The following is an 18434-nucleotide window of genomic DNA, read 5'->3' on the forward strand; positions in this document are numbered from 1 at the left end:
TCCCTAAGGTGCCCCTAAAGAGCTTTTAGTGGCTTTCGATCACACACACACACACACACACACACACACACAAAAACACAAACACACACACACACACACACAAAAACACAAAACACACACAGGCCTCATTAGAGTTTTTCACAAGCACAAAGCACTTTGTTAGTTAGTGATTGTTGGACAGTCCTTCTCATGTCTGCATATTAACGTTGTGGACTGTTGCCTTCCTGCTCAAACCCACGTGCACAGAGGAACCACCACAGGGACCATCGTCCATCCACGCCTGCCCCGTCACACCCAACTCCCAACTCCCATCATCCCCCTTGTGTCTCAGAATGTGCCCGCCACAGCATATTGCCCTAACGAGGCCGTCTATTGATCAAGTGATGCTCTTTGTTCTGGATGTCTAAATGGACCTTCAGCCACTCTCCTCAGGCCCTTTATGGGAGCCGTTATGGCGTTGGCCTGATTACAATGGGAGCACTTAAAATGCTCAACGCCTGATGTTTTATGCAAGAGCACGCTCAGCTTCAGGAGTGTACGCCTGCCATATTACTGCGTTCCCTGAGTGTATGCATTTCAGTGTGTTTTTTCCTCATGATGCTCATTGGTGGTTGGCCATCAGTTTGTTTTTAATGTGAGACTATTTGTTCAGCGTCGATGCTGATAATAAAAAATCTGCGCTGCTCAATTGGATGTAGGTATATAAACACAATTTCTGTTGATGCACTCGGTCCCTTGCCAGTCTGTGCGTGTTTAAAATGTGTCTGCGCGGTACATGCATGTTATTTTTGCACTTGTGTGTGTGTGTGTGTGTGTGTGTGTGTGTGTGTGTTTGTTTGTTTGTTTGTGTGCATACATACATGTTCAAAAGTGTTGCTGTGCCCTCCTGTGTGCCGGTTTAATTTAAGGCCAGCCAACTGTGACCAGGAAGCATGTGGCAATATTACCCACAACCCACTTCACTAAATCCCAGGTTTCCCTCCCTTCGCCGCCCTCATCTCCTCCCCACCCTTGCTGCATCCTCCCGATAAATAAATAAGCTTTTCCAGCCCATCATTTCCTCAGCTGTTTATTCATGATTCATCTACTTCAAATATTTCACCATTCATTCATTCTGGAGATATATCGAGTTGGGCCTGATGAATTATCAAAGTGTCTGTGACATTGTGTATGTGTGTACGTGTGTGTGTGCATGTGTCTTAAAGACCATCTGTAAGTCAGTGAGTTAAATGGCAGCCTCGACTTCTGTAGTATTTTGTAAAACACTGATTGTTTCTGGTATTACTTTGATCCATTGTCATCTGTCAAATTTGCTCAAATGAGATGTGCGAGTGCTCTCTGTAGTTTAACAGATGTCTCTTCTCTCTGCCTCACTCTCTCTCTCTCTCTCTCTCTCTGTCCATAAGTTAGTGTTTCTCAAAAGCGTATTTCAGTGGAACAGTATGAAGCCAGGGTCTGATATTAAACCAGCCCTTGTGAACCCCCCCACACTCCACGCTGATGTGCTGAACTGCAGAGATGGTCGATTAGATACTAACGTATGATTTTCATTTGAAAACTTTGATAATCTCCATTCCTTTTCTTCTTTTGTCTGTTACCTTCTGACATTCTCACTCTTTCAAAAGTCATATTTCTTCAGCTCACACCCCTGATGTTCTTTGAAATGTGAATTTTTTTTTTTTATGACATAAAAAAAAAAGTTTGTCTTGGCTCATGTGGTCTTTTTCTTTTCCTTATCTTGATCCATCTTTTTGCTTACTTTCCAGATATCTGCCTGATGTTCCTTTTTCCTGTAATAAAAAAAACAAAAGGTCCACAGAATGTATGAGAATTTATGTTTTTATCTCACTGCTTGAAAAAGGGCCGACTCCTCAGTGGAAAAACAAGGAGGAGATGTGGCTGGATGTGTTAACAGCTGTGTGATGTCAGAAACTGTAAAACATGCAGGTGAGGGTGTGAGTGGGGATTAGTGTGTGAAATGATTTGTGTTCGAACTGAACCCTAACACCTGTGGGAGGATTCAGCCAAACCCACGCCGCTGTCTTGATATGGACCATCTCCTTGCTCATACACACACACACACACACACACTTGACTAATGCGTCAACTGGGACATCTCACCCAGGCATCTGTGCGTCTGCATGTGTGTCCGTGATGAAGGGGCCCCCGCTGTGTCCTGATGGGGACATCAATACCAGGCGGTTTAGGCTTTCGACACACTGGCTTCAGAGCGTGGAGAGAGACCAGCAGGTGGAGTGAGACAGGGACAAAATGGAGGACAGACAGGAGAGACTCATTGTGTTGTTAATGCAAATATCAGCAAAACGATTTTGCTGCAATAAACACACGAGAAGGTTGAAAGAATTCATTTTGATGCAGCCAAACAACACGAAATCAATTCAGCCTCAAACGATTATTGTAATAATACACCATATGTACCACATGCAGTACAACATATGGCGCTAGTTTCAGTCGTTAAGTGACAATTGGAACCTCTTTTATAATACAGATTGATAGTAATTTTATTTTATGAGGTCTTGCTGTACCCAGCCATGGTATGTGGTGAATGTGCAGTATGGTGTGTTGGAGCAGGAGGCCCTGACAGCCAGCTCAGGTCAGAGGATGAGATGAGGGAGACAGCTGGGGAGGAGTGTACGTTCAGGGATGGATGGAGGCAAGGATGGAAGGCATTCTCCAACTGCGCTAACTTTAGACCACACATGTCGGTAAACCTCCTAAAACCTGTCCACAGTGTGTCACCACTTGCTTCCATAAAACCCCCTTTGTGAATATGTGTGTGTGGGTGTGCATTTTTTTGAGCGAACGTTTCTCTGTTTGCTCAAACCAACTACACTGCATAAATAAACAGCACAGAGGGGCCAAATCATTTGCTAGTATAACAAATCCTGCCTCTGTGTTGAAATTTCATTTTCTTTCCAGAAGCTTATTGTTTCAATTTCCTGCTTTTTGAGGCCGGTTCAAAAGTTCATGAACTCACAGTTGGAAGTGTGAACAGAATGTAGCTTGTACCCACCAAGACATGACCCACAGACCTTGTTTTAGTGCCAAAACCTTCTGTCTGCCTCCACAGGGGAAACTCAACTAGGCCAATTAGTTTGAACGCAGAACTAGTTTTGGTTCAGCAAGAATCAATCAGAATCTCAATTATCAGAGGAATGATTTGGGAAGGGATATGTGGGTGTGTGCATATATTTGGACAAGTGGAAAGATGAGGTTTTGGCTTGTGTGCGCATGGATCATCAACATTGCTTAGGTTTTCTCTGACTAATAAATGGTTTGGATACAGACTGTTTATCCCTGTTCTGAAGCTCACACACATAGAGACAGTAACAGACAACCGCTATCAACACACAGACACACATATATGCACATACAGTAAGGTCGCACGCACGCACGCACGCACGCACGCACACACGCACGCACACACGCACACACGCACACACACACACACACACACACTAATCGCCCACGGCCCACTCTCTAGGACAGCAGAACAAAGGCGCACTAAGCATCTTTTAGCTTGTTTGACGTGACGCAAAGCTCTGTAAACTTGACAGAGCTGCTGCTCTGTCAAACTGGGCCTTTTAAACAGGGCTGAGTTGGGATCAAAGGCAAGGACGGGACTGACTGCTCCCACTTTGCATGTTTTGATCGTGTTTGCTGCTCTTTGCGAATGGAAACAAACTTAGTCTCTTCCGAGGGAAACAGAAAAGGGAAGGAAAGTTCCACAATTCTCTGCAAAGTATTAATAAGCAGGATCACTACCAGCGCAGACAGAAACCTTTTCAATACATATACAATACGTTTTCACTCTGAGGTCACTCAGGCTTTTTAAAAATATGGAGCATTTATCTGCTACTGTGTTGCAACAATTATTTTCCTGTTAAACAGATTTGTCTGCCAGATATGTCAAGTATCCTGGATGTCTGTACATTCACACTGAACAAGGCCTGTCTGCAATAAATACAACAAAAAGAGCCCAGACCAAGGCCTCAGTAATGTAAGCCATTTATAATGAGGGCAATACAAGGATAACTGCAAACTGGCCCTGAACTATACACTTTAACTTTTGAGGGATTTATGTGTGCGCACGCATGTCGTGTGAATGTATGCATTCAGTTTTGTGTGTGTGTGTGTGTGTGTGTGTGGTGGGAAATGTGTGTGAGTGTGTGCATGCATATGTCTTTATTATATAGTGTATAACCTTTTGCCCTGTATAAGACAGGCATTGCCCACAATAAGACACACAGCCCCAAGTACCCGACACACCACTTAACCCCCTGCCTGGGACCTTGACAGCTTCTCCATGGGAGGCTGACCCTGAAGGTCCTAGAAAAGGCTTTGTTCATAGCAAACACACACACACACACACACACACACACACACACACACACAAAACTCCCTGCATTAATACAGACTTACACGCCACACATGTGTATACAGTGTGGGAGCTAAAGGACCATATAGCTTTTAAACAGGCATGAGGAATTAGCAGAGAGGCCCATGTGTCAGTGCCCCACTGACAAACCCCCACCGGAGGTACAGCTACTGCTCTGTCCTCCTGACCCGCCTCGCCACATCTCCCTGCCTCTTTATATCTCCCTCTGACACACACATGTGCAATAACACGCATTGAAATATATGTAAACACACATATGTAAAGGCATGTACTTTTTTCAAGCAACAATTCCAAACATTCCCTCGTTCCAGTCCAGTCTCAAATCGAAGATCTGTTTTGTATGTATTTGGGGGTTTTCAACTGTTGACAGACAAAACAGACAAAACAAAGCAATTTGAAGACATCACCGTGGGCCCCTTTTCTCAGATATTTAATAGCTGAAACAATTAATCCATTTTTTGAAGAAATAATTAACAGATTAACAGATAATGAAGGTAGTTGGTGCATGAACATGTGTGTGCATGTTTGCATTTATGCTTGTTTTGTGGCTGAGCGCATGATTAGAAAAAAAACATCTCTGTAATATCTAGAAGCAGCAGTACCTTTATGGAAAACCTTGCTGCTGTTGCCGTGTGCCAAGGCGGGTTATGAAGGACTTCCATCATCTCCCCAGAACCATCTGCTCTTAAAACACTCTGCCTTTTACAATCAGCAGATGCTGTGGAAATTACCTCCTCTTTGCCTCTGCCACCACATCACCCACATCTTCAGTCCAATAACAAAGTCATAACACAGAGGATGTCGGTGAATTTCGATTGTTCTTAAAAGTTGTGATTGAACTTGAAAGTTGTTATCTGATTGGTGAGAAAGCAGGGCTGTGCAGCTCCTTTAATCTGATTGTATTCACTGAGATAGGTTTTCACTGTTAAGTTGACGGTATTAGACCTTTATGAATCCTGGTTTCAAATTTTAAAACTCGATTTGGATAGTTACCTGGGTGATATATTGCTGTTTTGCTTTTTATCTGATGGCTGTGCCAATGCTGTCTCCCAACATTGTGTTGTGTAGACTACATCATGACTAAGACAGGTGTACACTGTCTAGACTGATGCAGATAAGAGTAGCGGCAAAACATGACATGATGTGACAAAACATGTCATCACATAAACTCTAAGCACGTAAGCTGTTGGCACAAGTATTTATTCAAATAATAAATACTATGGGGGAAAAAAACTGTCTGTTGGGCAACATAGAGGTAGAATTAGACTATTCATAAATTAGCTGGGTGAAGTTTAGATCAATGAGCTGCTTTCCTTTAATCTAAGATGCCAGTGTTGTACTGCATTTCACTTCACAGCCCACTTATATTTCCCCAAGACAGTAATCAGTGTAAAAATGAATGGTTGATGCATCTTCTCATTATGTGAACAAGCTAAATCCATTAAATGAAATACTTTTAAAGTAATACTTTGTAGCGGTGGGAAGCTATAGATTAGAGTGAGAAACTCAGCCTGGAGCAAACACTTGTGATAGGAATCCCAACAGGCTTTGTCATGTAGTTTTAACTCAGCTGTGTGGGTGCTTGATGCCTAAAAAAACATTTCCAAACATGATTTTATCTAAACCAGTCTGGTGAGGCTCATGTAATATGAAACCATCCAGGAGCAATCGAGACTGAAATCTCAGAATGACCCTGAAAATTCGCAAGTAAAGCTGAAAGACACAGGCCGATTTTTATCCAGTGCAGAGATCTCTCATTTATTAAGATTCCTGAGATTCCCAGCAGCTATACAATTTCATACACAGTAGATCAATACATTTCATATTTCAAAATTCACTCAATGTAACGCATACCTTCATCAAGGCCAATGTAAAACACCATATGCCAGACTTTAGAGAAGAAGAAAAAAAAAAATCAAATACATAATAAATGATCCAGATCTTCCCAGGAAGTTAATGGGTTGTTCCCCGGCCCATGACCCATCCCTCTCTCAAGTTTGGTACAAACCGTTTGAGTACATTCTGTATAATGCTGCTCACAAACAAACATCAAACAAACAAACAGACACGGGTGAAAACACAGTCTCCTCGGCAGAGATTGAAATGGCAGCACGACCACGCGCGTATGCACTTAAAGACTTACAAATAAAAGGTGAAACATTTATGTAACGGAAGAAAAGTAACCCTGAATAGGGAGTTCTCTTCAGCTGTGTGACGTTCGTCTTTGAGCATCTCATATGAACCGCTAACAGCGAACACACATTTGGTCTCGGCGTCCTCGGGGTAAAATCTGAGTCTAGATTGCAATCGAGATCTATGAGCGAAGACAAAGTAAAACAGCTGCCTTTTTGGTAGCTTGATGACTATACATTTTCACTGTTATCTGAAGGGATTTGAAAGGGTTCTATTAACTGTAGAGTTTTCTCACTTGATAACAGGGATTCCCCCGAGGAATGAGGGTATTCGCATGACAACGGTGATGTAGAGACAAGGCACAACTATAGCTACACTCTGTCAGCAAAGCAATTGCATCCCACAGATAACTCATAACTGTTACCATCTGGCTTCCCATGGCTCCCTCTTTCAGTTTTACATACTTAACTCGGCCGAGATCACAGAAAGCCCAGACGCACGCGCTATGCAGGCACGCACGCACACAGTAACACATATCAGTAGTTTGTGAACTGTGAAAGGGGCAAGGGTTTTATGGAAGTGGTGACATTATAACACCCTGACACAGCTCCATGGCAACCTACTTTGAAGGTCAGTGTGTGTATTCCCGTGTGGCTTTAGTGTATATACAGTATATGGGGGATTTCAGTGTGGGTCAGTATGTGCATGGGTGTGATGGAAGTCTTAATGGTCAGTGCACTGGGTGAAAATACAGGCGGGCTGAGAGGAAACAAGCAGGGCATTTACATGTTTGTGAGCCTGCTTTTTTCTCCACTCTTACTCCTTTCATCCCTGCATCTATGTAATCTTTTCCCCACGTTTACCCTCTCCCTTCATCTTTTCCTCCATATTTTGCAGCTTTGAAACCTTGATACATGCGTCTCTTCTTTTCCCTCCTCCCACTCTGCATCTCTTCCTGTATCTCCCACATGCGATGCTTCAGTTATTTCTTTGTCCATCTATGCCCTTTTTTGCCAGTTTTCCTACTCATTTCACTCCTCCACCCATCTGCTGATCATTTGTCCTGAGAGGCAGAGTGAGACAGGGAGTGAGCGGGGCTTACATAGGAACAACAGAAGAAAAGTGGGCCGACTTTTTTCTGTAATGCGCTATGCACAGGTGGGTCACAGGAGGCGGATGATGTAAAAAAAGAAGATAGAGGAGAGAGGATTGTGTGTAATAGCCCTTTCACAAAGGAGATATGACGTAGGTCTACTGAACACACGCATCTTTCTGTTTCTTTGTCTTTTTTTAGACAAACCAGGACGTAGGTTTAAGGTCTTTAAAAGTCAATACAATGTCTGTTTACAAAAGCAGTGAAATGCTCAGTCTTTGTTCAACCCAGGTCAGGAAGAAGATGGCAAAGCCATGTTAGATGATGTGTGGACGCATTGAGATCAACTGTTATTTTGTCAGTCTGAAAGTGTGGGTGTACAGTAGTAGTTCAGCTCTCTGGAGGCCATGTTGTTCTTCACTGCTCAGAATGTACTTATTGTGCCTTTATGCATGTTTGCCCTTGTGGGATGAAACACTAGCATTGGACTGAAGTGAGCAGAGGCTTCCATCCTCCATATATGAGTTTCTGGCCTTCCTGCACCCAAACTGAGTGCAATGAGTTCCTGAAAGTGTGAGAAAAAGTCATAGAAATATTACACATTTAAAATTTTTTAAAATATTATATATATTTTTTTTACTTTAGTTACTGCTTAACCCCATTTGCAGAAACTGGCACCTTATGCAACGCACCTAAGCACTGCACTGTGCATATGATGATCTTCTGAATAGAATGAAAAGAAGAAAGTGATGGAACATGATAAACATTTGAATTTGAACCCCCCCCCCCCAATTTTTTTGTTCAATCCACTGCTTCATCTACTTTGAAGAGACCCTTTTAGCTCCATTTAAGGTTTTCATCCAGGGACATTATGCAATGTCGCCGACTGTTTACGAATTCAAACACGCACCTGGGGATGTTTTCCTGTATCTGTGTTTACATATGCGTGTTCCCCCCCACCCATCAAAGTGTTCCGTTATGTCACTTACACTTATGTAAGCATTAATTGCTGCAGACACATGGGAACTTTTAGCAGCCATGTGGGGTGTTTGTGTTTCTCTAACTCTCTGGGACGTATTCACTGCAAGCTGGCCTGAGCGCAGGTAAAGGGGGTGAAGAGCAGCTCAAGGTTTCATCTCCGTCCCTGTCTGTACAGGAAGTGCGTATCTCTCCGTCTCTCACATTAGTAGGACTTGTTACACGCCTCAGAGCCATTTCATTGCCGCTGTTCCGTCTCAGCTGCCAAATACCTTGTCACTATAAAACAATGACTTATGATTAATGGCGAACACGTTTCACCGCTCGGTGATGTATAGCTATTAATTGACGCTAACTGCCCATGTGTGACTGTGCATCAACTCACATGCATCTACAGGCGTGCACATGCCCACGGTGGTCCCAGTAAACATGTCAGAGCGTACAGTATTTACAAAGGGACTGAACTAGGTTTGGGGCAGCAGTGATTCAGGAGAATGGCCCCAGGGTCTGACAGGATGTTGGGGGAGGGGAGGGGGGGTGTGTCATTCCTCCCTGACTCCCTTAGTGACGAGCAGAGACATAAAGAAACCCTTTTACACACAGAGAGATAAACACAGACCCACATACATACACTCAGTCATTCACTCACATATATAGCCTACACACATCAGTGTTATACACCCATAAAAATGGTTGTTTGACAGAGGAGTGAGTAGATGAGCTCAGAGGAAGTATCTGTCTGTCTTTTTTTTTTTTTTTTTTTCCCCCTCTGTTTTGGGTTGGAGCTGCAGCATGCTGATGCAGACAACATCAAGCGCTCAGTGGAGCCCTACATCTCGCGGTTTCACTCCGCACCGAGAGCAGAACAAGAACTTGTCTGTCACTGCTCTTAATTCAGTGTCTCCCTGGGGCAAAATGAGCGCTGACAGACATAAATGGCAGAAATGAATATCATAAGATCACAGTCAAGGGTGGCAGTGGTGTTGAGGGGGCAGGGGGTGAGAAGAGTGAGGGAGTAGTGGGGGGGGAGGGGGGATGGAGAGATGGGACAGAAATGGGGAGGAGAAGTGTAGAAAAGAGGTTGAGATGGGAGAAAGAGGAATGCATGGGTACGTCTCTGTGTCCCTCACTGATGACAGTCAGTATATTATACTGGGCTGACCACCTGCTCTGAGCCTGGAGTAAACCCTCCATAAAGCTACAGCAGATGGACACAGTAAAATGCACCATGACCAGCATCTATGTACTCCTATGTGTGTGTGTTGTCCATTACAGCAGATATCTTGTATAAATATATTAAAATATTGCTATATTCACACACACACACGCACACACGCACACACACACACACACACACCAGCCTTCCACAAGGTCCCAGAGGACATATGAGTAATACATGTTACTCTATAGGTCTGATCTCTCCATGTCTTCTCCCCAAACCCCTCCCAGTGCTGTAAGCCTATCGGCCAGTTAGCCGCAAAGGAATGTGGCTGTCAACTCATACAGTGGGGTCCAAAAAGTCTTGAGACCACAAGTGGTCTCAGATCTTTGGACCGCACTGTATATCAACGAGTGACACTCACATGTTCTTCCTCTGACTTCACTGCTCTGTCCCTCTCCTGAGCCGCCTCTCTACCTCAGTGACAGCGTGTTGGTGGTTGCATCATGTTCTCTGCTTTGAAAAACATCTCAGAAGGTGCTACAAGCAAATCAGAGTGGAGCAAGACCGTGAAACAGGATCTTAGATTTTGAAAGGTTAACTCAGGTTTACTACAGCTTTGGTCTTATTTTTCATAGTTTTGGCCATCAGTACTAACTGACAAGAGAAATGCTGAGCTCAAGGAACAGGGCAAACATGCTTCAACCCAGTCTGATGGGACAAGAAACACAAGCAGTTAGATGATGAGGGTTTTTAACGAACCTCCTGATCTGCCTTCCTGGAAGAAAACAAGGGGAACTGTAAAATTCTTGCCCAAGTCTTCATGCAGACCTACTTCTGGTTCAACTATAACCTTACAGCAGTCCAGATAATCTGGCTACACCACTGGCTTGTTTACAGCCAGTCTGGACACTTGTGTTTCTTGAAACTATGAGACTCTGACATCTGACATTGAATCTTTTCGAGCAGTGTTCATGCTGAGTTACAGTTAAGGTTCATGTGATTGTTGGACCGGTCGTGTATCACGAGCTGTAATATGAATATCCCAGAAGGTGGTATTGTCATTTCTTGCCAGTCCATCAGACTGAAGGAAAAATGTTTTCCATCTGCAGGTCCCAAAGAAAAGACCACTGCTGAAATGGTTGGCTGGTGAGGAATTTAATTTTACAGTCAAAATGATTGCGAGGTGTAAATATTGAATGCAGTTATCTGTTCCTCACCCATCTCCCTGCTCTCCATTAGACTCCTTTCCCTTCGGCTATAGGAAGAATACCTCTCTGGGTAGAGGGCCAAGTCCTTTTCTGAGTGCTGTTAAAAACAAGAGTGATCAATTGCAACAGTCTTTCTCCTCACTCCCTCTGCTTCTCTCTGTCTTTCAATTCTTTCCTTCTCTCCGGTCTCTCTGCCTTTCATCCCTGGCTCCCAGACCAATTATCCATAATTAGACAACTGCTAAAACTATATCAAGACGTGTTTGTGATTTGCATTTGTGGCGTATGTGTTGAAAGGCTCCTGAAAAGGCCTTAGCGAGTGTACTCCAGTCAGGGTTCAGTCAGAGTTCATCTCCTCTTGGCCAAACATATTTTCCCTTCGGACCAAAATCAACAAATGATCTTTCACTTTAGGAACATGCACACATATACAAATACACACACACACAACCGCATAAGTGTACACACACTCAACAGGATACAGAAAAAAAGTTGGGAACAAAACAGTCAGAGATTAGCCTAAGGACCCGGTACATTTCTAGTTTCTAGGTTACTGCGATTTGATTTATCAGGCTTATGTTCCACTGCCTGAGGATACTGAATTGGAAATATATCAGATGTATGAATTTCAACAGGGAGAGGTGAAATAATGTAAATAGAGCTGATTTGGGGTCAGGAGCGGGACTGGGCCAAGCGAGAAACTCAGGCAGGCGGACAAATCAAGAAAGAGAAGGAGTAGGAGAAAGAAAAACAAGAAAGCAAGAAAACAGAGCAGAGGAAAAAGGACAAACAAAGATGATCTTTTATACTCAGGTAGATGGGGCTTTGACTGTGTAATGCATGCAGCTGTCAGCAGTGTGGAAGCACCACAGTCTCCACAGCTTATGAGGCAGGATTGTTGCAGTCGTTTCTTTTTACATAAAACTTTCACTATCTTTTCACCGTTTTGTCATTGTGTGTTCATCAATTGTCCATCCTTAAAGTCAAAGTGTTGTTGTTAGTTTTAGAGTGACACCAGTGACAGTCTCTCACAATGTGTGCTGTTTTCTTTGCAGAAGGTTTAGCCTGGAAAAGAGCATTTTGGCTTGCACGGCCTCACCATGATTTTATACTCTGTTGCCCTGTATGTCTCGGATAAAAAATTTTTTTTTAAAAACCAAACATACTAAACAAGGAACACATTTCATACAGGATCTTTTTAATCCCCTGACACCCTGTGCTTGTAATCACTCTCTGCCTCTCCGTCAGGGTTATACCTCTGAGCAGTGGTATTTAGAGCAGCGCGTTGCTACAGCAGCTCATTGAAAAGCTCCTCTTTCTATTGAATCTCACTTATTCAGCTGGTTAGATGACTGTGATTGCTCTCTGCCTCTACCTGCCACTGAGCTCTTGCTCTCCTCCTTTTCACTGTCTTCCTCTTTCACAGGCTAGCTATCTCTCCCTGTCCTTCTCGCTTTCTGTCTGCAGCCACCGGTGCACAGCTCAGAGAAGTGGCTGATAGGAGTTCATTGGGTACAGTGTGTGTGTGTGTGTGTGTGTGCACACAGCTCTTTTGCGTGTACATGTAGTTGTGTGTGTTTGTCTCTGTGTGAGTGAGAGAGAGAGAGTGTGTGTGTGTGTGTGCCCGAGTGTATGCACAGCAGTGTCACTGGGCTGTGTAATTGAAATGGAAATGAGCCAATCAGCAACTGCAGTGGTGTGCCACCTTAGCCTGCATTCACTTCACTGTTCAAGCTCTTCCAAAGTCTCTCTCTCCGTTTGTGACTGTGTTTGCGTGTCTCTGTATATCTGTGTGTGTGTCTGTGTGTGTGTGTGTCTTCGTGCTGACAATACTTGGCCCTTCAGTTTCAGCCCTGAGGGCGCGGTGTGAAAATGTAATCAGTTGGTAATAAAGATTATCTCCCTCCCACTCGTTCACTCACACACATATGCACCCACGCTCTGTGTCCAGCTGATTTCCCTGGCTTTGTGTTGTGGTCCACAGCTCACTGGGACAGCTGTGTCATAACAAAGACATGCAATTATCACCATCTGACAATTAGCCTGCCATCCAACTTTGCTCCTTAATTATCTATTTACTGCTAGAAGGCCTCCGCTGCCACTCCGCACTGCTCCTCGTTTCTCCCAAGAATGGAGAAGACTGCTGCTCACAAAGTTCTCACAAGTATGTTGTGAAATACAGGGAAGTGACTCTGGTGGTTGGGTGGAGTCCTTGCATGTGTGTGGCACTGGAAGCGCAGCGAGGGGTAACACAGTGCCAACTCCATCTGGACAACTTCTCATGGGATGGGTTCCAGCTTTTATCTTTCATCTTAGGCACATTGATAGGAGTAAACATGCAAGCCATTACTGCATGGATTCTGGGGTGTGCCACTGAAATGCAGCCACAGCACCTCTGATTGGCTTGTTGCTGCGTGTTGCACATTGTTGCTACCTTCTTTTATTTGCACAGTAACAAGTGGGGGGAGCCACGCCCTCTTGTGTCAGAGCTCAACCGCTTGTTGAAATTTATTTTTCAAGTGGCCAATTTAATTATATTTTTAATGCAATAAGTGGATGTAAATTTAATAGATCAACCTATAACTGCTCTTTGAAATTGATACATTTATTAATTAAACACTGAGAAAATCTATAATTATTCTAGTGGCCCACTCCAGACACTGTGTCGCTGACAGACGCACACAAAACAGCCCATTTTGATGGAGCTTTAATTTGCATTTTCTTTTGTGCCCAGAGGATTAGTTGATCCTGCAGTATCTTCGCAATTACTCTCTTCTATTGACTCCAGTGTTACTGTACTGTCACTCCTGCCTATATTTCACTCTTTGGGATGCTAACTGTAGAGCACAGCCTTGATTTACATTCCACTGGTGCAACCTCTTGTTGCCTGTGTATCCAGCACAGAGGCTGATGTATGTTTGAACAACACATGTCCATTTTGTGGAGGAGAATGCTTTCCTCTTTCTGCTGCAGCAGGAGCAGCCGACTGAGGCTGCTATCGCTATAAAGAAGGCAACCGCCACATTAAAACTCCCACATTAGTCCCCTGATAACAGGGTTTTTATGAGGACAATAAACACAGCTTTCTACAAAATACAAGAAGGTTTCTGGGGCACATCTTGATGACAATCCTGTGCTGAATAGATCTGGAGAAAATTTTACAGTCAATCTCTTTTAATGATAAATGCACGGTTGAATAACTCGGGCAAAGACTTGGATTCACTGGGAGCCTGGCAATACTATCAGCAGTATTCAGTCTTGCTGCCTCTTTTTTTGTATTCCCTCACTCTCTTTTGGAACCAGGTCCTTTCTCTCTCCCTCCCTGTCTGTTTCTCACCCTCACTCTCTTTCTCACTCGGTGCCATTAGCAGCTTCTGGCTGTCTCACTTCTGTTCCTTTGCCAGTGTGCCAGGGAGCTCACTGAACTGATAACACAAACCTAATGTATGTGCGTGGGTGGGTGTGTACGCGCATGGAGTTGTGTACTGGTCGTGTATTTGTTGCATATATATGTGTGCATGTGTGTGTGAGTGTGTGTTACGTGTTACAAACGCCTGTCCTGTCCCTTTTTATGTGCTCACTCACCCAAACATCCTCAGCTTCATTTGCAGTCAGGGCCACGAGCCACTATTCTGACTGCTGAGGCAGGGAGAGAAGGGCAGCTGAAACATCACACACACACACACGCACATACATACACACACTCATTCTCTTTCGTGCTCTCTCTTTCTCTCTCTCTCTCTCTCACACACACACAGATGCTGTGGCAAGCGGATGGGAGGATGTGACCATTAAGTCAGTGACATTTTAAAGCAGTGAGGGAGATGCATGGCTCCTCTTGGACCTCTACAGACATGTTTTAAATGAGATGTTACAGATGAGCTACTCCATGCCTTGGTTGTAAACACCCTCACATTGGTATTTACCCTACATGGGTAAACACAGAAAAACAGCATTTCATGCTAGCTCATGCTCACATATACACACACACACACACACACACACACACACACACACACACACACACACACAAAAACAGACATACGGAGCAGAGCCAGAGGACACATATGACCACAATAATGAGAAATGACAGTGGTTCGATTTGTCGCTTGATTGTTACATTAATCATCTGATTACCAACATGAATTAAGTGACAAGTGAAGGTGCCACAACCACATTTTGCTCAAATTGCTATTTGATCTTCAAAAACAAGTGGTGTGGTTTACATTGTGATTGCAATTCTGCATACTTTGTCTCAACATGCTGCAGATTGAAGTAAACGCAGCCGAGCAGAATAAGCATTTTCAGCGCATATGCAGCAATTTGATCTTAGAAAATCCATTCTTTAGAGTCAGGACTCAAACATCACATTCAAACGGCGAGAACAGCAGAGCTGTTTTGAATAGAGAAAGCAAATAAGTGGGTGGAAAGACAGTCACAGGGAGAAAAAAAAGATTTAGAAAGAGACATTTTTATACCATTGTGCGGCACCATGTTTTCATCAGCATCTGAAGATGTCTGAGACATTTGGTGCCAATCAATGTAAATCGCATATTTTCTTTTTCCACTGCTTTTTTTAGACTAAGTGCAAGAACTGTTTTAGAAAATAGTCCTTGTTTTTTATTACCCTTATGGAAAGGAGCCAGAACGTCTTTGTAGGGTGTAATGGACATTTTGTACATGGACGCATCAGAAACGACTGCATGGCGAGAGAAAGAGGTCACCATGCTGCAAGAGTTCTGCTTCAGTATGTTAATCCTGAGGCTCCAGAGTCCTGAGGATAAAATTATTTTAGCCTGTTATACGCCCTGCCCCTCGTGTGTTCTGGGGCTTGAGGAGCTCTTCTTATAGGCAGCAGTGGCAGTTTTCAATTAAAAGTTTTGTCAAAACTCTTGTCAGGTTGTGCTCTTACAACATTAAAGACTGGGTCTCAATTATAAACTCACACCACCTGGCCTCTGGGTGGAATGAGTCAGTGGCACCAGCTGTGTGTGTGTGTGTGTGTGTGTGTAGTTGTGTCATGTCGTCACGTCATCGCCAAATTGAGGGCATCCCTAGTAAGTTTACAGGTGTTCAGTATTTTCTCTATGAAGCCCCCTGTGACCGCAGGGTTAGGGTCATACCATCCTTGACCCAACCAGAAACTCACAGAGCAGGAATTTCTTTCTAATTTTTGGTAGCTGTGAAAATTCCATGGGTAAGAGACCTATTTTGTGGGCAGCAGAGATTAAATTGTGTTTGTGTTTGTGTTTGTGTGTGTGTGTGTGTGTGTGTGTGTGTAGATGTAAGCCTGGGACGGTGTGTGGCCTTTTGATGAATCTGCCTGTATGTATTCAAGCCCTCTGACCCTATGTGGCCTGTTCTAGATCATTGCAGCCGTAAAGATGCCTCAGTGCACAGCCCTCAGAGACAGCCAGGCTGTGTATTTTTCCTATCATGACATTTACTGTCTAGACCATCCTGTATCCCCGTGATCATTTCTACTGTGCACTCAGCCTGAGGTTGTCTGTATGTTTTTATTTTTTATTTTTTTCCCTACCTAAAAGTCTTTTTTTTAAGCAACAACAACAACAAAAAAACTCTTCTCTTGAAAGCATATTTTCTCTGAGTTGGACACTTCAGTTTGCTATCACTGGGAAGGCAGATGTGTGTATGTGTGTGTAAATATCTGTTGCAGTGATAGATTTATAGATAAACCGACCCACCCAAATTTATTGAAGCCAGAGGATGAGAGCCCCAGTGCTTGTAAATTTCCACTGAAAGAAATACTGAGAGATCAAACCTGCATTTCCTTCATATATACACGCTGAATTCAAATCAGCTTTTAATCATAATAACTGAAGCAATGTTGATGCATCGCACACACAAATGAGATTATTAGATTTATGGAAGTGCGTGAAAATCATTCAGAATCATGAGGTCTGTATTTGTAAATTCTCTAAATATCAAAAAAGTTAACCTCTCCCTGTCTCTCTTCTCCTCTAGGTTCCATCGTGGGGACTACCACATCGACGTGTGCATAAATGACTACCTGGATGTCTACTGTCCTCACTACGAAGACACAGTGCCTGAGGAGCGGACGGAGCGCTACGTCCTCTACATGGTCAACTACGATGGCTACAGCACGTGCGACCACACCGCCAAGGGCTTCAAACGCTGGGAGTGCAACAGACCGCACTCCCCGAACGGGCCGCTCAAGTTCTCCGAGAAGTTCCAGCTCTTCACTCCCTTCTCCTTGGGCTTTGAGTTCAGACCGGGAAGAGAATACTACTACATCTGTGAGTCTTTGTCATGATTGCATTGCACAAAGCATTTTAAAGAAATTAAATTTAAGGAAAAACCTACATTAAGTTTTTTAGTAAGGCGTTGGGCGCACCATGCACAGACGTTAACAGCTTCAGTGTTCGTTGGCACAGACTTTCACAGTCTTTGGGAGATGGAACGCCGTTATTCCAAATGATATTCCCTCTTTCTGTGTTTTCAATATGGCGGAGTTAGCTCTCACGCTATGCCTCGGAATCTGGTGACTGCAAAGTTAATAGCATGCGATTCACGTCAGTTTCATTCTCGTCAGAAAAAAAGTTGTATTGATTAGCAGTGAACTTTCACTCAAAAGGGAAAAGTGGACCCAAATCAGCAAAAGGCCCCTGTGTGTCTCCGAGAATATGCATTTGTCATGTTCTTCCTCATATTTATTTAGACTTTTCCTCTATCACCTCTCTATAGACCCAACAGAGTGCAGTAACGTCATGGAGCTGCAATGATACTGATGAGACAATTGCAGCTAGTTTCAATATTATTTTCATGTCACTATTGGAAGAACAGAAAAAATATGAAAGCAAATAACCTAGATGAAAAAACCTAGATGACCTTTTCCTGACCTAATGGTTCTCTTCTAATACAACAGAGTGAGAGAGGGAGACAGACAGACACACACACACACACACACACACACACACACACACACACACACACACACACACACACACATATCCTACCCCTCACCCATGTTTTCACAAGTTCACTACAGAGCTTTGAGAGTGGCGTGACAGTGATCCGAGTAGGTGCTTTCATGCTCTGCTTTCAGCCAAGCTTTTCACACTGCTCTCATCACTGGAGGAAAACTCTTTCCTAAAATGGCAATGGAATTCACGGGGGAGTTAAAATTGAGACAGTTTGAAAGTTATAGCTCACTCGCCCTGCTGCACCACTGCACTGTATCCTTCAAACAGGAGTGCCCCCCTCTCTGCATTATGCCAGGCTCCTGTTCAGCTCACGTTAGATGTTAAGTTGTCTGCTTCTTTGGCGTAGGAGCCCAGCCTAACTGAGTTCATCTGAACTTGAAGCCCCTGGGAAATTAGGTTTTATCAAAGCAAGGTGATAGAGTGGAATTGAGTTGAGTTTGTCCTCCCACCACAGACTGTACGCACACGGGAGACG

The 18434-nt window shown here is 43.7% G+C and overlaps 1 protein-coding gene across 2 annotated transcripts in view; it reads left to right on the plus strand.

The window, feature by feature from the left end:
* The window catches only part of efna5b (ephrin-A5b), a 92178-nt gene that overhangs the window by 54858 nt on the left and 18886 nt on the right, over nt 1–18434 (plus strand). For both annotated transcript variants that reach the window (XM_071483375.1, XM_071483376.1), the window contains exon 2: nt 16980–17272. In XM_071483375.1, coding sequence (XP_071339476.1) covers nt 16980–17272 — 293 coding nt within the window. The remainder of the gene's footprint in view (nt 1–16979; nt 17273–18434) is intronic.

The sequence above is a fragment of the Trachinotus anak genome, unplaced genomic scaffold, assembly GCF_046630095.1.
Source record: "Trachinotus anak isolate AG129_WGS33_773 ecotype Australia unplaced genomic scaffold, CSIRO_AGI_Tana_v1 ptg000008l, whole genome shotgun sequence".
NCBI classification, from domain to species: domain Eukaryota; kingdom Metazoa; phylum Chordata; class Actinopteri; order Carangiformes; family Carangidae; genus Trachinotus; species Trachinotus anak.